General features: G+C 39.2%; 4 protein-coding genes across 4 annotated transcripts; 3 read left to right on the forward strand and 1 right to left on the reverse strand.

The window, feature by feature from the left end:
* The first annotated feature begins 565 nt into the window (after positions 1 to 565).
* On the forward strand, positions 566 to 20,013 carry LOC128196388 (uncharacterized). Its single transcript, XM_052877241.1, has 7 exons — positions 566 to 655; positions 5,132 to 5,194; positions 16,426 to 16,898; positions 16,979 to 17,105; positions 17,218 to 17,496; positions 17,578 to 17,682; positions 17,769 to 20,013. Exons 5-7 carry the CDS (start codon positions 17,299 to 17,301, stop codon positions 18,276 to 18,278), a joined length of 813 nt encoding a protein of 270 aa, XP_052733201.1. The 5' UTR covers positions 566 to 655; positions 5,132 to 5,194; positions 16,426 to 16,898; positions 16,979 to 17,105; positions 17,218 to 17,298; the 3' UTR covers positions 18,279 to 20,013.
* On the forward strand, positions 2,290 to 4,044 carry LOC108330390 (receptor-like protein 3). The gene has a single exon (XM_017564877.2). The coding sequence runs from the start codon at positions 2,436 to 2,438 to the stop codon at positions 3,966 to 3,968; it is 1,533 nt and encodes a 510-aa protein (XP_017420366.1). The 5' UTR covers positions 2,290 to 2,435; the 3' UTR covers positions 3,969 to 4,044.
* Positions 5,683 to 6,960, forward strand: LOC128196212 (uncharacterized). The gene has a single exon (XM_052876449.1). It carries the CDS (start codon positions 5,683 to 5,685, stop codon positions 6,958 to 6,960), a length of 1,278 nt encoding a protein of 425 aa, XP_052732409.1.
* On the reverse strand, positions 15,727 to 16,275 carry LOC108330389 (protein trichome birefringence-like 23). The gene has a single exon (XM_017564876.1). It carries the CDS (start codon positions 16,273 to 16,275, stop codon positions 15,727 to 15,729), a length of 549 nt encoding a protein of 182 aa, XP_017420365.1.
* Positions 20,014 to 21,644: the final 1,631 nt, after the last annotated feature.

Below are 21,644 nucleotides of genomic sequence, written 5' to 3' on the forward strand. Positions count from 1 at the left end.
TATACGGCTGTTGGAAAAAAAGAATTAAAAATTTAATTGAAAAAAATTTCCCCGCTCTCACTCTCGAAAAAAATTCATTCTTTGAAAAAGAATTAAAAATTTCTGCACTGAACTTTCATTCCCGAACCTCTCCCTCTTCGCGAACCTTCATTCTCGCACCTCTTCTGCATTGAACTTCTTCACTGTCAGTCCCGCACCTCTTCTATTCTCCCTCTCTGTCTTCGACTCCTTTCTTCCGCATCAGTGTTTGGTCGTGTGTTTTGCCATCGCGAGTTGTGTGGATTCAGATTTCATCTGTCGAACGCGGTGAGTAAGCCAAGGTTTGAGGTTAATTTCTATTTTCATTTTCTCTTTTTGTTGTTACATTGACCTATTTTTGGTCATTACTGTTTGGAGGTTTAATATCGCGACTTTGGAAACCCTAGGTTGGTTTCTTCGAACTGGAAGCTCGAGTTGTGGTTGCCTCCTGCTCGTTGTAAGTTTGAATCGCTTAGATTTGAGGTTTATTTTAGTTTTCTTTTCTCTGGGTGTTGTTACATTGACCTATTTTTGGTCGTTGTTGTTTGGAGGTTTGAAATTGCAATTTTGGAAACCCTAGGTTGGTTTCTTGGAAGTGGAAGAGATAAGCTCGTGCTGCAATTGCCTTCTGCACTTGGTAAGTCTGAATTTCTTAGATTTCGATTTGTTTTTATTGGTTGTTATTGAAATCTGATAAAAGGTCATATATACTACTTTAGTAGATCTTGAATCAACACTTCCTGTGCTAATTAGTTGTTTTTAGACCATTATTAGTGTAGTGTCTTAAATTGATAGATTTCACTCACTTAGTTTAGTAGTAGTTTAAATTGTTTGGCTTTTCATTCTAAATTTGATTTGAATTTCACCAAAAGAAGTACTTCTTAGTTTTGTTAGATGAACATTAAAAGTTGTTTTATACAACTTAGTGGATTTTTAGATTACCCTTAGATAGATTTTGTTGTAGTTAGTGTGCATGTTAGTTGAACTGACTTTGTGGATGCCCACACTAGCCACCTGCTAGCAGGGTTTAGCTCTGCAACTCCTTTCTCTGCCTCATCAAAAAACATCCTTGTCCTCTTTATCTGTCCCTTCATGAATTTACTAGGTTTATCTATAACTTTACCCAGGAAAATGTCATCATCTAAAAGCCTAGCTTTTGCCAATTCATCTTGTCCCTCCTCCTAGTTTACTTCCCCTTTGTTGACAATGGCATAGTACCTTATCTACTACTCTTCTTTCTCTTAATTACGAATAATCTTCTGCAGATCAAGCTTTGTTTGTCAAATCTGCTTCTACTTCTTTTACTGCATTATTTGTTTAGGTGGATGATATTGTTTTAATTAGCAATGATATGGCAGAAATTAATCATCTTAAGCACATCTTAGATACCAAATTTAAAATCAAAGACCTAGGATCTTTAAGATACTTTCTCGGTCTTGAAATTGCAAGGTCCAAATCTGGAATTCACATGAATAAGAGAAAATATATTCTTGAACTTCTCGATGACAGTGGTTTGATTGGTTCTAAACCTACTAACACTCCTTCTGATCCTTCTATTAAACTTATAGCAAATCATGGACAACTTTTATCTAATGCTGCTGGTTACTGGCAGTTAGTTGGCAAACTTTTGCACCTCACCATCATCAAGCAAGATATTGATTATGTGTACAACAACTCAGCCAATTTCTATGCAAACCTCTTGATACTTATTACAATGCTGCTCAAAGAATCTTTCATTACCTCAATGGATCCCCTGCTCATGGCTTGTTCTTCTTTGCTTCATCAGACCTTAGACTCTCGGCCTTTGCCAATTCAGATGAGCTTGCTGTTTGGATACCAGAAGGTCTATCATTGGCTTTTGAGTTTTTGTTGACTCTTCATTGATCTCTTGGAAATCAAAGAAGCAGACTATTGTTTCCTTGATGTAAGATACCTTTTTCTTAATTTGAATACAATGAGAATTCTTGCAAAATGTGAGAACTAAGAAAACTGTTGTGTCTGCAACCTCTATATAATATAACAACTGAACAACTATTTTCTACTTTCTTTAAGATCAATAGTAGAACAACAACTATATCAAAAATCTTTCTTTTCTTTTCTTGCTTAATTCACAGTTTTTCAAAATAAACATAAACACCAGATGAATTATATTTACTATGAACTGCAATGAGTTGTTACAGTGGTAATGATAATTAAAATCTAAATATTATCTATGTGTATGTATATCTAAATCCCCAGTTGTCAACGTCACCCTTCCACTTTGTCTCTCTCTCTCTCCCACCCTTCATTTTGCTTCCCTTGTCAATGGATGGTCATGGTCTTCCTTGCTCCCATGCCACCCCAACTATCTCTTCTTACATTGGTTCTTCACCCCCTTATGTCCCCCTCCTCCTCTTCTTTCTCATTTCCACTCTCTCATGACCAACCATCACTTCAAACACTCCATTCTCTCAGTTTTTCTCATGCCATCACCATCTTCATCTTCCTCTGCATATTCCCTTTACAATTCTTACATGGTTTCCAACTTCATGGTCTCTATCATAGTCCCCTTATTCCTCTTCTCCTTGTTTGTTGTTCATGTTTCCTCTTGTAGTCAGATTGATAAACTCTCCCTTTTGGCTTTCTCTGGGAACATATCCACCTCTCCACCTTTTCCTTCTCTCAATTGGTCTGATTCTCTTGACTGTTGTGCTTGGGAAGGCATTACTTGTGATGGGGATCTTAGAGTCACACATCTTTTGCTACCTTCTAGAGGCCTCACTGGCTTCATCTCCCCCTCTCTCACAAACCTTTCTTCTCTCTCTCACCTTAATCTCTCCCATAACAGATTATCTGGTGGTCTCCAGCACCAGCTTTATTCATTGCTCAGTCACTTGGTGGTTCTTGATTTGAGCTACAATCATCTGTCTGGTGAATTGCCACCTTTTGGGATTGATAACAGTGGCAAAAATAGCAGTGGTGCTGCTATCCAGGAGCTGGATTTGTCCAACAACTTTTTCAACGGGACACTTCCAAATTCTTTGCTCGAGAACTTGGCAGCTGCTGCAGCTGGAGGAAGTTTGGTGTCTTTGACTGTTAGTAATAACAGCTTCATAGGTCATATTCCCACTTCCCTCTTTTGCATTAATGACCGTAACTCCTCCTCTCTCAGATTCTTGGATTATTCCTCCAATGATTTTGATGGTGCCATTCAGCTTGGACTTGGAGCATGTTCCAAGCTGGAGAGATTTAGAGCAAGCTTCAATTTTCTGTCAGGGCCTATTCTAAGTGATCTTTTTGATGTTGTTTCTCTCACAGAAATCTCATTGCCCCTCAATAGACTCACTAGAACAATTGGCGATGGTATAGTTGGCCTTACCAACCTCACAGTTTTGGAGCTCTACTCCAATCATTTCACAGGTTTCATCCCCCGTGAAATTGGTAAACTCTCCAAGTTGGAACGGCTACTCCTTCATGTCAACAATTTGACAGGTAGTATGCCCCCGTCTCTAATGAACTGTGTCAATCTTGTGGTGTTGAATTTAAGGGTCAATCTCTTGGAGGGAAATATCTCTGCATTCAATTTCTCAGGATTCCTCAGCCTTACTACACTTGATCTTGGCAACAATTATTTTATCGGTGGTTTACCACCAACCCTTTATGCATGCAAATCACTTTCAGCTGTGAGGTTTGCATCTAATCAGCTTGAGGGAGAGATTTCTCCCAGGATACTTGAACTAGAGTCTTTGTCTTTCCTATCAATTTCTACTAACAAGTTGAGGAATGTTACTGGGGCTCTGACAATACTCAGGGGGCTCAAAAACCTCAGTACCCTTATGCTCTCCAAGAATTTTTTCAACGAAATGATACCTCAAGATGTGAACATAATAGAGCCAGGTGGATTTCAAAAACTGCAGGTTTTAGGATTTGGTGGTTGTAATTTCACTGGTTGTATAAATATAAATAAATAAAATGAAGGTGAAAAAGAGAATGAGGCTATGTGTTAACTTATTGTTGTGGTTGCGTCAAATATAATTTTAGATAATAACAAAATTCAATACTTGGGAATCAAAACTGTATTTTTTTTTATTTACCCCACTGTGTCCCGTGACCATGTCTTTTAAGTAAATATAAAAATACCATTTCTTTGCTATTTCATTTCACTAATTGAAAAATATAGTACATAAATAAATAAATATATATGTATATATATATAAAATTGTAATAAAGTGTCACAGACTCTATTTATCCTGCCTGGAAACTTTTTATGTAATTATGGTATAATTAATAATATAGGTGATATGTATGTCTTATGATTTAAATAAATTTTGACTTTGAAATTAATAGTGACTTTAATATTTGATATTTATTAATTTTGTATCTAGCCGTTACAATGTATCTGCACAGAGTTGAAAAAATAAACATATCAAGACAAAAATAATTAAGTAAATAATTAGTATAAATATTATTGAAAGATTTCTTCTTAAAAGTATGCCATATTTGTAACAACACATATGGAGATGATAACAAGTCTGAAGGGTTACTTACAATATTAATTTGAGCAACCCACATCTATTAATTTGACGTGCCAATTTAGGGACTTGAGCAACCCACATCTATCAGACCAATTTAGACTGCTTTACCTAATCTATTTTGTTGATTCCAGTAGGGATTTTATTATTGAAACATTTTTGTTTAATGTTAGATTCATGTTGGTATCATGTTTATACAGTTTTAAGTCATTTTACAGAATTTGATCGATTAAGTTGTTTTCTAGGTTCACATGCGTCTATATAATTAGGCCTTTCTTATTCATTACACATTCTATCCAATTCTGCATTTTAGCATGTAATTAGCATCATATTAAGCATTTGATGTTAACACCAGTTTTGACTAGTTTGCTCTCAAATTTGGTATCACCACTGATTTTACATTTGTCTTATTCCAGTACTGTTTTGAGCATTTTATTATCTTTCTTTAATGATGTCTGAACCCCGAAGTACCCCATTCCATGCATTTTACATGTTTTGACTCATTAAGCACATTTTAGCCTACCTAGACTTAAGAATTTTGTAGTTGACTGCCCCTCTATTACTTTACTATAAATTGATATGTGATGTTCTTTCTTTTGTAGTTGCACTCGGTACCTGCAATCCAGTATAGAACAACTCATTTTGACAATCAACCAAGGCTCCTAGTAAGACCTAAACCTTCAAATAATTGTCCTTTTGCAAATGTATGCTCATGCAACTGTATGTAACATATTAGGAGGGTTATTTAGTTCTTTAAATGTTGATTTTTTAATAAAACTTATTTAGCTAAACAATTAAACACATCAAGCACTATCTACCGTAATTTGATATTTCTTTAACTATGCTTGGTTGTAGTGAAAGTTTTAGCTCAACGTTGTAGGTTGGCCAATATCCTTCTATCTTGAAAGCTTAAAACAATATTGTACATAGTGATTAATATAAAACAATAATATTGTACATAGTGATTTACATGTACAAAACAAGTATTAAGATAGAGAAATGTTGAAAAACATTCTATGATATTGTACAAAGAAGAGGACCTAAATTAATTTAGGTTATTGTTTAGGAAGCCATTTGATAGGGCACGTGTCCTAATATGGAGACGTGTATTAACCATTGGCTAATTGTTTTGTAATCGATTTATGTACAGAACATGGATGATGCTCAACCAAATCGTTCATGGATGTACGATAGGTGTCATAGAGGAAGAGGTGCTTTGAAAGAGTCTTTTGTATTGGGTGTTGAAGAGTTTATAAGTAAAGCTTGTGAACAAGAACGTTATCGTAGAGACGGGGGTCTTCGATGTCCATGTTTAAAGTGCGATTGTACAAAGATTCTGCACGAAGGAGTTGTGAAGGTTCACCTTTACAAGAACGGTTTCAAGCCTAATTATTTCATTTGGGAGGATCATGGGGAAAGAATGCTAGAAGATGATGTACAGAATCATGAAAGTTGGATGGCTGTAGAGACGGAACGTGGTCAAATTAACCAATTTCAAACAATGGAAGACATGGTGCATGATGCTCTTAGGCAAAATGAGTCATGTCAAGCATCTACTTCTAATAACATTGAAGAGGCTCCGAATGAAGAAACACAAAGGTTTTTTAATTCTTTGTTGGATGCAAACCAACCGTTGTATGAAGGAGCATCAGATTCGAAATTATCAATGTGTGTCAGACTATTAGCTTGCAAGTCAAATTGGAATATTCCTAACCAATGCATAGATTTTATTGCAAAAATGGTTATGGATGCAACACCCATCAAATCAGGTTTGCCTAAAACTTACTACGAAGCAAAAAAGTGTGTATCAAAGTTGGGATTACAATCGCAGAGGATTGATTGTTGCGTGGATGGTTGCATGCTCTTCTATGATAATGAATATGGTAAGAATGATGGTGCGTTGCTTGAATGCAAATTTTGTGGAAAGCCAAGATATCAACCACGTAACATGGGAGCAACTACTACAAAGCAAGTTCCTATGAAATCAATGTTCTATTTGCCATTAATTCCTAGACTACAAAGAATGTATGCCTCAACACAAACTGCAGGACAAATGACTTGGCACTATCAGAACATGTTGACGAATGGTGTTTTGCGTCATCCATGCGATGGAGAGGCTTGGAAGCACTTTGATAGAGTATATCCCGACTTTGGTACCGAGCCACGCAATATACGACTCGGTTTATGCTCTGACGGTTTTAACACATATGTACAGGCATCAAATATACCATATTCATGTTGGCCAGTTATTGTGACCCCTTATAATCTTCCTCCAGAAATGTGCATGTCTAAACCTTACATGTTCTTGACATGTCTCATTCCCGGGCCATTCAATCCAAAGGTTGGCATAGATGTGTACTTAGAGCCCTTGATAGACGAATTCAAGAAGCTGTGGACGGGTGTGATGACATATGATATTTCAAGGAAATAAAACTTTATTTTGAGGGCCATGCTAATGTGGACAATTAATGATTTTTCTGCTTATGGTATGTTGTCCGGCTGGAGCACTCATGGTAAACTGGCATGCCCACATTGCATGGAGCATACAAAGGCTTTTAGATTATATCATGGGGCAAAAAATTCATGGTTTGACTCCCATCGGAGGTTTTTACCGAATGACCATGCTTTTAGGAGGAATAGGAATGCTTTCAAGAAGGGGGAAGTGGAGATGGATGACGCACCACCATATCTTACGGGACCAGAAGTTTGGAATAGAATCAATGGTTATCCTAAAATAACTGAAAATGGTGCACCAAGAATTGATGGATACGGTGAGTGGCATAATTGGACGAAAAAAAGCATCTTTTGGGATCTACCCTATTGGAAGGATAATTTGTTAAGGCATAATCTTGACTTCATGCACATTGAAAAAAATTTCTTTGACAACATCTTTAATACTGTGATGAATGTTGCGGGGAAGACAAAAGACAATGAGAAGGCCCGAATGGATATAGCTTTGTACTGTAGACGAAAAGATTTGGAGCTAAAATGTCATAGCAATGGAAACATGTATAAGCCAAAAGCAAATTATACACTCTCAATAGACCAAACAAAACAAGTCTGTCATTGGGTAAAAGGTCTTAGGATGCCTGATGAATATTCTTCTAACTTGTCAAGATGTGTTGATGTGAATAGGGGAAAGCTCATTGGGATGAAAAGTCATGACTGCCATGTGTTTATGGAATGCTTACTTCCTATAGCGTTTAGTTCTTTACCGTCTCATGTTCTGAATCCCATTACAGAGATAAGTCATTTCTTTAGAGATTTGTGTTCTACTACATTGAACAAGGATGACCTAGCGAAGATGGAAGAAAACATTCCAATCATTCTTTGCAAGATGGAGAGAATATTTCCTCCCTCATTCTTTGATTCTATGGAACATCTCCCTATCCATCTTCCATATGAGGTACGACTTGGTGGACCAGTCCACTATAGGTGGATGTACCCATTTGAAAGGTGACAATATGACATGTTTTTGTTCAATTTACTAGGCATAATTCAAAAACCCTAACACATCAGTTTCAAATTTGTAGGTTCATGGGATATGTTAAACGTTCAGTAAAGAATAAAGCTAGGGTTGAAGGATCTATTTGTGCATCATACTTGCACAGAGAAACAACTCATTTTTGTTCTCACTATTTCAAACACTTCATGTTAACACCACAAAGCAGTAGAAATGAAGTAGACATTCAAATAGAAAGCTTTACGACAACATTATCAGTGTTTGACCAACCTGGCCGTCATTCTGGGAGGGAATCAACACATTGGTTAAGTGATGAAGAATTGAGATCAGCTCATGTTCATGTATTGATCAATTGCAATGAAGTTGAACCTTACCTTGAGTAAGCCTCCCAAAATAAATTATATTTCCCAATTCTTTCATTTGATATAATTAATTGTCTTTGATCTAATCTGGTCGTACATGTCGACAGCTCATTCTTACATACCTATCAACTATCTGAGTCAAACAGTTCGACATACATACATGCTAATTTCCCATTGTGGTTCAGGCAAAAAGTACGAGTTCCTATCATTCTTACACATTCATTTCTTCCTTAATTCTTTAATCATTACATTGTTGAATAGTTTCATATCCTGAATGGTTGTAGGTTCATAACGATCCTTTAACTGTGAGGAACCAACATCTTAGAGATTTATCACTTGGTCCTTTAAGGTGTGTAAAGGAATAGCACACATTCTTTGCTAATGGATACAAATTTCATACCCATGCATGGAGTCAGGGCAAGAAGACAATAAATAGTGGGGTTCATGTTAAAGGGCTAACAGAAGGAGGTCAAGATGATTTCTATGGTGTCATTAAACACATTTATGAGTTGGAATACAATTAACCAACCACAGAAAAGAAAATTGTATTATTTTATTGTGATTGGTTTGATCCATCGAGAGTAGGTACAAGGGTGGATTCAAAGTATGGCATTGTGGATATTCGAATGGATAAAAGATATGTGTTGTTTGATCCTTTTATAATTGCACATAATGTACAACAAGTGTATTATGTACCATATCCTACATCACGCACGGACAAACGAGGTTGGTGTGTTGCGATAAAAACGAAGCCTAGAGGTCGCATTGATTCGAATGATGTAGAAGCCGATGTGCCATACCAAGTGGAGGAAATGTCACATGTTAATGACGTCATTGAAGTTGAAGAAGTAGTCCGATTACAAGATGTAGAAGCTGGTCTTGAAGAAGTGAACCCTAACAATATTTCATCATTTCAAGGGCAGATAGATGAAGATACAACGGAATCAGAAGAATACAATGCAGAGGGACAGGGTGAAGATGACAATGAAGATGAATTTCATAGTTCTGGCACTAAATAGAGTTAGGGTGTGTTCTTACTTCTAATTTGTTGCATTTATAATGTTGTCCACAATCTTAAGTTCTTATCAATGTAAGTCTTAACAGTGGTCCAAAATAGCTTTTCCTAATCTTAAATCACACTGACACTCTTATTTAACATATACTTCTTTCTCATCTTTCAATTATTGTTTTGTTGTAACACTTTTTTTATACATACAATTTTTCTAAAGGAAACCGTGTGATTTCTTTTAGACGTCTCGAGAAAAATTACTAATATGGGTGGCAATAACTGATTTAGGATTAAAATACTGTTGTTGGAATAAGCATTTTAGTTCCACATCATGGGTGGAAAGAATATTTAAAGGCTATGAATATTTTATTATATTACTTAGAATTGAACTTAAAGATAATAATTTATGAATATACTTTTGTTCTCAATCCAGTAAAACATTGTTTTAATAACAAATTGTTAAGTTCATGCGACTTAAGGTAACCTATTTTTGGTTGGAACCTTAGTTAAGATTACTAATGATATATTACTTTATCCATCAAAAGAGATAATAAGAGACAAGGAATGTCAGATAATGAAGTACATTTTATCCAAAGAAAAAAAAAGTAAAAGTTTACAGATTTAGAGTAAGTAAAATATTTAGATATATCTAATAAAAATTTGAAACATGTGCATATCCGAGTTTACATTTAATGAAAAGTCTTTTTTCATTAAAAAAATATGCCCTAATAACATTTGAAGACTTAATACATATATTATATAGATATGAACAGACTTTCATGGAAGAGCTAATACTTTCTCTACACCTAATCATCCATTTGAGGCATTCTAGAAGAGGAAAGGGCCCCTGAGGTTAAACGAAGTAGGTTGCCCCCCACGGCAAGGTCGAATAATTTGGTTGTTCGTGTCTAAGGGATCATGCTTCATGTTTCGGTGTAGATGTTTTCCAGTGTGTCTTTGTTGCTCCTAGCTGTCTGGGACGCTTGCTCTTCTCCAATTGTTGTTGTTCATACTCGTCAAAGGAGGGGGAGGTACCTGTAAAGATACTCCGACACTCAAGTCAGATGTGAGTTATGGAGCCTCAGCTCTCAAGAGAGTGATTATGATACTGCTCTGAAATATTATTTTGGGTCTCTAGACATAAAGAGAACGTACCTGAACTTTTGCCCTGTCCTTGTATTTATAAGAAAAATAAAAATAACCACCTTACCTAAAAATGTGGTTAGTGGCTTTATAAATATCTTAACCGTTTTAAGATATTTTATGTAATATATATAATATCTAAGATATTTTATGTAATAAATATCTTACTACATAACATGCCCCCCAAGTCCGAGTTAACGGTTCCGTTTTTATGGACGTGGTAACTATAGGACTTATGAGTTTGAGGGAGGCTGTATTCGCTGTATTAGAGAGCGTGTTTCTGGTTGTTGCTCATCTGTGGTCTGAACGTTTCAAACCAAGGATGACCGAGTGGTAGAGTTTGAAGGACCAAAAAAGATGTGAAGCCAAACGGCAAAAAAGTTGGAACGAGCGAGGCCGAATCGTGAGAACCTAGATGGCCGAGTGGTAGAGGCTGTATAGCCGAAGGTCACAGAAGCTGAATGCTTGAGGCCACGGACGGTAGAGATCGAGTGGCATGTGAGGCCGAATGGAACGAGTGAGGCCGAATGCTTGAGGCCACGGACTTCATGGAACGAGTGAGGCCGAATGTTATTGAGGCCGAATGGACAACATTAATAGCGTCGAACGGCCGAATACTTGAGCGCTCGTGGGCATAGATTGACGAGCGGTTGAAGCCAAGGGGACGACTGTCTTTGAGGTCGCACGGCCGAATGTTCGAACGCTCGTGGCTATGTATGGTCGAGCGGTTCAAATCAAAATGCGAATACCTTTGAGGTCGAACCGCCGAATGTTGAACGCTCGTACGCATGGATTGACGAGCGGTTTGAAACCAAAGGTCGAACACTTTTAAGGCCGAACGGCCGACTGCTTGTACGCTCGTACATCGGGATTGTCGAGCGGTTGGAGGCCGAACGGCCGACTGCTTGAACGCTCGTACACATGAGTTGTCGAGCGGTTGAAACCAAAGGTCGAACACCTTTAAGGCCGAACGGCCGACTGCTTGTACGCTCGTACATCGGGATTGTCGAGCGGTTGGAGGCCGAACGGCCGACTGCTTGAACGCTCGTTCACATGAGTTGTTGAGCGGTTGAAACCAAAGGGCGAACACCTTTGAGGCCGAACGGCCGACTGCTTGGACGCTCGTGGTTGTGCATTGTCGAGCGCTTGAAATCAAAGGGCGAATACCTTTGAGGCCGAACGGCCGATTGTTTGAACGCTCGTGGACATGGATTGTCGAGCGGTTGATGTTCTGGGTGTTCTTGGGCGAACAACTACCAGAGGGAGTGTATCCCGTAGAACGCTCGTGGACATGGATTGTCGAGCGGTTGATGTTCTGGGTGTTCTTGGGCGAACAACGACCAGAGGGAGTGTATCCCGATGTTCTGGGTGTTCTTGGGCGAACAACGGCCAGAGGGAGTGTATCCCGATGTTCTGGGTTGTTCTTGGGCGAACAACGACCAGAGAGAGTGTATCCCATAGAACGCTCGTGGACATGGATTGTCGAGCGGTTGATGTTCTGGGTGTTCTTGGGCGAACAACTACCAGAGGGAGTGTATCCCTTAGAACGCTCGGTTTTCGATTGGCCGTCTACTGTGACCTGCATAAGATATACAATATATAAAAATACAGAGCGTTTTAAACCTGGCGGTCGAACGTCAATAGGATCGCATGGTAGAGCGGTCGTGTCGATAGATGGTCGAGCCGTAGAGGCCGAGTGGTCGAACGTCCGTTAGGCTGAGTGTTGGACGCTTTAGGTCGAGCGTTCGTGAAAACGAATGCTGGAATCCTTGAGACGCAAATCGCCGAACGACTGAGGCGAAAGGGTGGAGGCCAGGCGGCCGAACGTCATTGAGACCTACAGCTGGACAACTGAGTCAAGCGGACGAACGTTATTGAGTACGACTGGCTGATCATCAGTGGGGTCGAATGGCCCAGGGCTTGAGTGCTCGTGTAGATATATGGTCGAGCGGTAGAGACCGAACGTCAATGGTGAGCGAAGTGTCGAACGCTTTAGGCCGAACGGCCGTCAGAATGAATGCTGAAACGCTTCATGCTGATTTTCCGAACGTCAATGAGGGTTGTTGGCCGAACGGTTAAGACCAAGACGCTGAACGTCATTGAGGACCAATGGGCGAGCATCAGGTTAGTCGAATGACCGAATGCTGGTGTGTTCGAGGCCATGGATGACCGAATGACTTGAGGACGAGCGGACGAACGTTATTAAGGACGCCGGTTGGACGCTTGATGCTGAATATTGCCGAACGGCGGTGAGACCGAATGGCCGAACGATTGAGTGTTGAGATCGTGCATGACCGAGCGCTAGAGACCGAACGTCAATAACAAAGGCCGAACGGTCAAGGCCAAGTTGCCGAACGCCGATGAGACGGATGGTTTGAACGTTTGAGTCCAAGTGTCCGGACGTCATTGAGACGGGTGGCCGAACGGTTGAGGCCAAGCTGCCGAACGTCAGGGATGCTCAATCACCGAGCATCATTTCGGTCGAATGACCGAACACTGATTGAGCCGAGCGTCCGCATGCTGGAGTATTTTGAGAATGAAGAACCGACAAAAGGTGAGGTCGGGCGGACGAGTAGTGGTACGCTTGTGGCCACGGAATGGTCGATTTGGACATTGTCGAACGGTGATGAGGAAGGTTTTGTCGAACGGTCGACGCTCTGTCTTGCTGTCGACCAAGGTGGACGACCTAAGTGGTGGCTTATTCGTGATGGTCGACCAGGAAATGGTCGCTCGGTGTTGCTGTCGACCAAGGTGGACGACCTAGGTGGCGGCTTATTTGAGATGGTCGACCAGGAAATGGTCGAACGACAATGAAGAAGTTTTTGTCGATCGGTCAGGGTCGACACTCGGTCTTGTTGGTCGACCAAGGCGGATGACCTTGGAGTGCGCCGAATGGTTGATCGCCAGGGAGGTCGAATGGTGAGGTCGGATGACCAAAATATTTGTGAGGGCGAACGACGAGAATTTCGGTCGAGTGCTGCAGCGCTTATGGTCACTGATAGCCTTGCTGTCGTTCCTCTAAATGAGCGTACGATCGGTTAAGGACGACCGTATGTTGTCGATAACCAGTTGTCGACTGAGTGGACGATCGATCGAGGTGCTGTCGCATCAATTGTCGACAAAATGGGCGATCGGTCGAGGACGACCGTGTGCTGTCTATCACCAATGGTTGACAAAGTGGGCGATCTTGGAGGATCATTGAGTCTATGTGTCGGACGGATCGGACGGTTCAGTATCTAATCCTTAAAAATAGGGTTCAGGCCAAGTTAGTTGCCGCGTTCACAATGGATGGTGGTGACATCGAGTTTGCACAAGAGGCATGGGCGCGGCGGAGGACGCGGAAGCCGTAACAGACGGTTTGGCGTGGCGATTTGATGGCGATGGCCCTGGTGTGGTTGTCGCTTGAGCTGCACCTGAGGGAGTTTGGGGATGATGGAGGATGGGACCAATGCTGTGACACTGAAGAGGATAAGAGCGCGACAACGGCTCTTAAATCACGACGGTGATGTGTGGTCAGGACAGGGCCCGGTTTGGGGTTTTTCTGTTCTCAGTCTCGTTTCTGATCTTGGGGGTTTCGATTCCTGTGTGAAGGGCTCACAATTTTGAATGCATGAAGATGGCGAGGGCAGTGACGCCGTGATTGGAAAAAGCGGCGGCGATATTGAGCTTTGGGTTTAGGGTTCCTGTTGTTCTCCGATTTTGGGGATTGGGGTTTGTGGAAATTGGGAAATTAGGGATTTCTGGTCTAATTGGATTTTCATTGATTGGATTTCATTGATTGGATTTGTGGTTTTGATCTTCGCAGCGGCGACGATGAAGGCAGCAGCCCTCTCCGACGAGGATTTCCCGTGTTTACCGACAAAGGAGACGGTGAAACTAGATTTTGTTCCGAAGCGTCACGGTCCCTGCAACAATCTTCAACTCGTTCTTGAATAATTGGATTGTGACATTGTTGTTTCCTCCAAAGGGAAGGAAAAACTGGGGTGACGACGTCGAGATTAAAAGAGGCAGTGAAAGAAGTTTTCTCTCATTTGTCCACCATTGTTGAGGGAGGTGAATGATGAGCTGGATCTGACCCGCAAAGGGGTGTGATTTCGCTGAGGTGCTTACTGGCGCGATTTCACAGAGGTGCTTGCGGTGGCGTCAATGGCTCGCGGAGGAGATTCCTAGCGGTGATGCGGCGGCTTCATCTTGATGGAGTAGCTCTATCCGGAGAAATGATTCGTCGAGGCCGAGGCTCCTCTTGTGGCTTCTTTGGGATTGCACTCAGCCCCACGGTGGGCGCCAAAATGTTTCGGTGCAGATGTTTTCCAGTGTGTCTTTGTTGCTCCTAGCTGTTTGGGACGCTTGCTCTTCTCCAATTGTTGTTGTTCATACTCGCCAAAGGAGGGGGAGGTACCTGCAAAGATACTCCGACGTTCAAGTCAGATGTGAGTTATGGAGCCTCAGCTCTCAAGAGAGTGATTATGATACTGCTCTGAAATATTATTTTGGGTCTCTAGACATAAAGAGAACGTACCTGAACTTTTGCCCTGTCCTTGTATTTATAAGCAAAATAAAAATAACCACCTTACCTAAAAATGTGATTAGTGGCTTTATAAATATCTTAACCGTTTTAAGATATTTTATGTAATAAATATAATATCTAAGATATTTTATGTAATAAATATCTTACTACATAACACTTCACAAATGTGTCATTTATTTTTTCTTACCCTATATATGCTATCAAAGTGTGCATTAGAAAAGAAAAAGGAAGTCAAAGAAAAGAAGGTGAGTAGAGAAAAGAGTGTGCATTAAAAAATATCAATGATAGAAATAAAATTAAAAACAATTTTAATAAGTTGCCTTAGGACCATAATTTAGTAAAACATACGCAATTAAAATATGATTTTAGATATTAATTTGACAATAAATCAAGAACCAGCAGGTTATTAAATTATAATATTAGAGACTCATTTAATTTTTTTATACATTTAAGAATTATAGATTAAATATACTGTAAGCTAATATTTAGAGTCCCTTTTGCTCATGCACTTCCTTATCAAAATTAATTGTAAGCTAATATTTAGAGTCCCTTTTGCTACATTCAATATATTTATCTCCAACCTCCATCATCCTTCTGTATGAATATGAATATCAAGAATCACAGTATAGAGAGAGTAACAATTCACTCAATATTCACAAACGTATGGTGGCCTTTAACTGGTTTTATTTTTCTCACCCCTTCACAATCATCTCCATTATTATATCATTCCAAGTGTCTATTGGCCCAGGTAAGCACCAATGTAAACAATCATTCTGAACTTTAGCCTTTTTGTCCTTTGCAAATAGTTGAAATTGCCTGTATGGACCAGGATGTCCATCAGGTCTCAATTGTGATAGTACAGAGAAATCCACAAGCTTAAAATTAACACCATTTTTTGAAGCTTCAGAAGCTGCTTTTCCAACCTCATCTAACTCTATGTCACGGAGCATCTGGTTCAAATATTTCCTTTCCATCTCACCTTCTTTAATTGGTGTTGTTCTATTGCAAGTTCCCCCACTGAACCACTCCCCATTTTCAAAATGATCAGCTGTGAATGTCCTGAAAAAGACCATCCCTTTGTGATTTGAAGAAACTACGAAGTTCATCACAAATTTTAAGGCTTTGCGGTATGCGAAGTTAAATCCTAGCTCTGTCAGGTTCCTCTTAGGACAGGAGTGGCAACCCAATATGGTGTCATTCTCATAGTAGATTGCAGATTTCCCACCTTCTCTATAGTGCATTGTTTTTTGTAAGAACAATGAAGATGTTTTTTGTTTGTTTTTGGAGTATAATATTGTTTTTGGTTTACTTGTTACACATTTTTATCTCTGATCGTGCTATTTCTAAATTTTCTTTTCTTCTATTGTATAAAAATATATATTATGTTCAAGAATATGGCATCAGGTCCTTCTGGCCCTCCTATTCCACCTTCAGGAAATTCTGATAAGGGGAAGGGGAAGAAATCTTATGTAGTGAAGTTGATGACACGTTTCAATAATGAAATTGGTTCAACCAGTCAACCAACTACACCTACCTCTACCTCCATTGGTAGATCTGTTCCACCTCCATTAGTTGTTCCTGCCTTCAATCCCACTCCACATCAAGTTCCTACATCTACACCTACCTCTATTGGTACATCTCTTCCACCTCCAATACAAGTGCCTGGCTTGACACCCACTCCATACCAAGTGCCTCCCCATCGAATGGCTTCACTCTCTCCCAATGTTGGTTCTAACCCATCAACTCCCAAAAATATTGCACCATCACCTGGTATAGAGGATGCAGATCCACATTCTAGTTCAGTCGTCAATTACGTGGAAGAATGTTCCAATAGTTGTCCAATGATTACACCCGTTGGAGGAGGGTAAGAAAAAATTAACTCAATTAATGTATAGACAATTCATTGTTGTATTATTGTAATGTTTGAGTTTAATTTTGTTTTAGGTTTTATCCTACAAAAACTGCATCGAAGGCAATCACAACCACCATCAAGGAATAGTTTGATGAGCCATGGATAACATGGGGCTCAATCCCTAAGTCAACCAGAGATGTCTTCTTCGAACGTTTTAAGGTAAACACTTTTCATTCTCAATCCTGTTACAAAGTCAATAGTTGGTGTCCTGCATTTAATTTATACTTTGAACTTGTTTACTTATTCAAACCTATTATTTCTAATATAATAGAGAAGGGTTTCATGGAAGCCTGAAGATGACGAAAAGGTAAAAAAAAATTATCACACCAAGGCATCTCATAGACTCTCAGAGATGTATAAAAAAGCTAGAACTCTAGGAAAAAGACCTGATTGGTTGGGGAACGATACTTGGAATGCTCTTTTGGAAAAGTGGAACATGCCACTTTATAGACAAAAGTGTGAAACGGCAAAGAAGAATCGGACATCTGAAAAGGGTGGTTGTTTGCACACTGGAGGATCTATAAGCGTGCATGAGCATGCTATTCGTTTGGTATATAACTCGTAGATTTTTTTTCTTATATTTGTAATCATAAACTTTACAAATATTTATTAACAACTCTTTTGTTTGCAGTCACAAGAGCCTGGTCGGTCTGTGCATGTTGATGAAATATTTCAGCAGACACATATTCGTCAATCAACAGGGGAATTTGTGGACGAAAGGTCTAGGCGGACCCATGTAAGTTTGTACTACTAACTCTATCACATTATAAATTTTTGGTTTTTAAACCTCATGTGTAATGATAATATTTATTCATTTAACAGGAACAATTTGTAGCAAAATTTTCTCAAATAAGATCTGAGACTGCATCTGTTGGTGTCTCAACATCTTCTCCTCTAGATCCTGCGGAGGAGGAAAGATTGAGAAACCGATGTTGGTTAGAGGCTGCTGGTGGAAAATACAAGGGACGCGTATACGACATTGGAAATGTCACTTCCCAAGATGATTGTGTTGATAGTTACATCCAACAGACACAGGCATCTTCTACTGCTCAACCACAAAATTCAGAAGAAATTGTTAACCTGAAATCGCAGTTACAACAATATGGTCAGCAGCTTCAAAATTTTGAAGGCTTTATTGGCGTCCTCCTGCCATTCCTTCCGCCTTCAGCAGCCGCAGCTGCACAAGAATTTTTAAACCTTCAAAATCCTCAAGTTCAAAATGAAGTACCCAATAATGTCCAACCAGAACAGCAACCTCCAGAACAGCAACCACCACACCAGCAACCACCAGATGAACAACCACAAGATGGAAATGATTACATGCATTATTAGGCATTTTATAGAACTTATTTCCATTACTGTTGAACTTATTTAGAAGAGATAAGAGTTAGTTAAGTTTCCTTGGAGCTTTAGATCATTTAACTGAACTAGAGGCAATGGTTTATCGATGTTGGTGGGCCTTACGGGAAGTTATTTATCCTTAAGAGAACTCCCTAGGTAATAGAGAGTCTGGTACAGAATCTAACTAAGACTTAATAATTAACTTGACTAGTCCAAAGTACTTGGAATTAGTAAATTTATCTACGAGATTAATGTGGTTGAATTATATGGCAAGTGTTACATCTGTTTATGGTCTATTGATATGTTTGGCAGCAGTATAACCCTGATAAGCAAGTGTTCTACCTTTTAGCCAAGGAACTGAAGGTTTGTTCCGTGAAAGGGTGTGAGAGTGATATTTGTGATGGTTAATAGGTGCTGTGATCATGTCTTGAGTGTGACTCAGAAAGAGAATTGTTTAATAGAGGGCATTAGGCAGGGCTGATAATGAACCAGACTCATGGTTGATGGATAATTGTAATAATGAATGCAAGCCCATGATTTGATTCAAAGGAAACACATACCAGATTATGTTAACCTGTTGATGAATGGTTTCAGTATGGTTTAGTTTTTCTCTGGAATCTATAACCTGATGTAGACTTGTAAGCTTAGTGGTGACACTGAATTAATAGATAGAATGAAATTTTAAGAAGTAAGAATTTATCTTAAAATGATGAAAGCGACATTCTATAATATTGTGTTGTTTCGGGTTGACAAAAATAAATTACAAAACGATTGAATGTACCTTGGTGGAATAGTCTGGGATGGGGATAGCAGTTAAGTTACTCGGAGACCAAAACGTCTAGGTATATGACAATAGCCAAGAAGCAAAGTTAGGCAAGGTATTAATTATGAAACTGGTTTAGGAAGGGAGATCTTTTGTGCGGATACCAAGTACACTAGGGCGATAATCAAAGAGTTTAAATGATTGATTTGTTCCAGATAGTAACTTTAGGCCAACAAATCCTTCACAAGGTTTTTCCTTGCGTTGACTTAGGGTAGTAAAGGGACATCGAAGAAAGTGTTATTGCAGCAGATATTGTCAGTGATTATATTGAGGAGGATATTTCCGAGGAGCATTATGAAGTACATAAAGAACAAGTTCGGCGAGATATTGCAACAGTTACTGAAGTTGAAAATGTTTTGCATGCTCCAGAATCAGAGCAGCTGGTTGAAGCAAGAAGCTTAGATATTGCTACAATTACTGGATTTGAAAATGTTTTGGATGCTCCAGAGGAAGTACTCAATATGGTAGAATCAGAGCAGCTGGCTGAAGATGGAAACTTGGAAGAAAACCTGGCACAAGAAGTTGAGACTAAATTAAATGTTGAAAATCAACAAAGTTTGAATTCGGAGGTTGCTGAAATTAGTAATGAAGCTTATGACTCAGTTACAAGGTCAGGCATAAGAATACGAGGTCAGCAAGCAAAGTTTGGATTCTGTAGGGTAAAAGCAAAATCAAAAGCTCCATGAAGCAACCTCTAGAGTTGCATAAGGTCTCCTTTCCATCTAATAACCAACAGATTTCGCCAGAGAAGTCACGTGGGCCCATAGAAATGGACGTGATTGAAGATTCTTCAGAAACGAGCAGCTTTCAGCAAAGCTCGTTCTACAGTGAAAATGTAGCAAACATGTATGACCAGAGTAATATAGGTTGAATCATTTATCACCTCTACAGAGCTAATAATTATTGTCCTTCAGAACAACAATACAACATCTAGCTATGGTTTATCATTATGTTTCTATTTTATTGAAACTATCGTTCAAATAGTTATTTTTGAATGCTGAAATTTGACTCCAAAATCCAAATTCCTTTGACTGAACATGATCTGCAACACTCATTAAATTCTCCTTGTCATTTTAAAAAGAACTTTATCATGTGGAGTTATGGTTGACATTTCCCAGCATCACTTCAACTAATTATTATGCTCAAAACAGGGCCCTTAACCTTCAAATCTAATTAACGAAGTCAAAACTGAAACATATATCAAATTATTGTTGGCCGAACAATGGCCACCTCAATAAAATATTTGCCTGTATTTATTTTCACACAACACAATCTTTTTAGTGAGAGGGAGAGATCATATACAATTCATATAATCAACAAAAAAATTGGAAAGGAAAAAATTAGGGTCAAGAAAACAAAAGTGCGAAATTGTCCTTTACAAAATAGAAGGAACGGGATTATGGGTCCTATAATTCAGATAGAAGGAACTAAAATCTGTCAATGTCGCAGTCCAAAGCGCCACTGTTGAAAACGGGAGTGCAATGAAGAAGCGAGCAAAGACGTACACGTCAAATTGACGGAGAACCGCTGAAGGAGCCCTAACGCACTGATGAAACGAAGGAGAAGGAGCCCTAACGCACTGATGAACGGAGGAGAAGGGGCCCTAACGCATTGATGAAACGGAGGAGAAGAGCCCTAACGCACTGATGAATGAGAGAAGCAGCGCGAATGAAACGGAGGAGAAGCACTAAGCAGTGATGAGTCAAATTGCAGGAGTAGTCCTAGTAGCGGGAAGGAAAATTTTTTAATCATAATAGATAACGCCAATCCTAAAAAGCGCTATCTATTTTGTCTCGATAGGTAATTTAATTTAAAAAACGTTATCTATTTGGGATTCATAGATAGTCCTTTTTAAAGAAACGTCTATTAGTATATTTTAAATTATTAATTAAAAAAATAATATTAAATAGTTATAGATAACGCTTATTTAAAAAAGCGTTATCTGTTGTCACAATTATAGATAACGCCTTTTTAAATAAGCGTTATCTATTGTTCCACAAAGTAATAAATAGCGTTGTTTTAAAAAAGTGCTATCTATTAAGCGTTGTCTATGATCAATTTTGTAGTAGTGTCGGTTCCAGTTGATTGAAGAAATGAACTTATGCATGTATCTAATTACATGTTCTCGTATTCGGTTACATTGGAGAGAAGAAGTGTAGTGAATGGTTGTATTTGGTTCCCTTTCACATTTCTCTCACATGTATTCGGGTATTCAGTTCCCCTCACATTGATTCGGTTCCACAAGCCTATAAAGATTTCGTTGATGGTTTCCTCCATGCAGTGATGTAATTGCAAGCTTAATAGCGCGTTGTCAACCGTGACTAAGGTCTAGGAGATGTAGAAGTCCATGAACGTGAACATGCAGCATCCTAGAGTGCATATACAGTGGGAGTTGAAGATGTGTCAAGCCTTCTGGGTGCAGAAAGTGTGGCAAGCCTTTTGTTGTGAGAGGGCGTTGGAGGACACACAAGAAAAATTGTGGTAAGCTTTGGTTCTGCATCTGCGGCTCTGATTTTAAGCACAAGAGGTCCTCA

Source organism: Vigna angularis, chromosome 4 (assembly GCF_016808095.1).
Source record: "Vigna angularis cultivar LongXiaoDou No.4 chromosome 4, ASM1680809v1, whole genome shotgun sequence".
Taxonomy (NCBI): domain Eukaryota; kingdom Viridiplantae; phylum Streptophyta; class Magnoliopsida; order Fabales; family Fabaceae; genus Vigna; species Vigna angularis.

Bases quoted from the DNA above. Each gene is read 5' to 3' on its own strand.
- LOC108330390 (XM_017564877.2), top strand. From the start codon at position 2,436: ATGACCAACCATCACTTCAAACACTCCATTCTCTCAGTTTTTCTCATG.
- LOC128196212 (XM_052876449.1), top strand. From the start codon at position 5,683: ATGGATGATGCTCAACCAAATCGTTCATGGATGTACGATAGGTGTCAT.
- LOC108330389 (XM_017564876.1), bottom strand. From the start codon at position 16,275: ATGCACTATAGAGAAGGTGGGAAATCTGCAATCTACTATGAGAATGAC.
- LOC128196388 (XM_052877241.1), top strand. From the start codon at position 17,299: ATGTATAAAAAAGCTAGAACTCTAGGAAAAAGACCTGATTGGTTGGGG. The intron at 17,497-17,577 runs GTATATAACTCG...TTTTGTTTGCAG, and splicing joins ATGAGCATGCTATTCGTTTG to TCACAAGAGCCTGGTCGGTC. The intron at 17,683-17,768 runs GTAAGTTTGTAC...TTCATTTAACAG, and splicing joins AAAGGTCTAGGCGGACCCAT to GAACAATTTGTAGCAAAATT.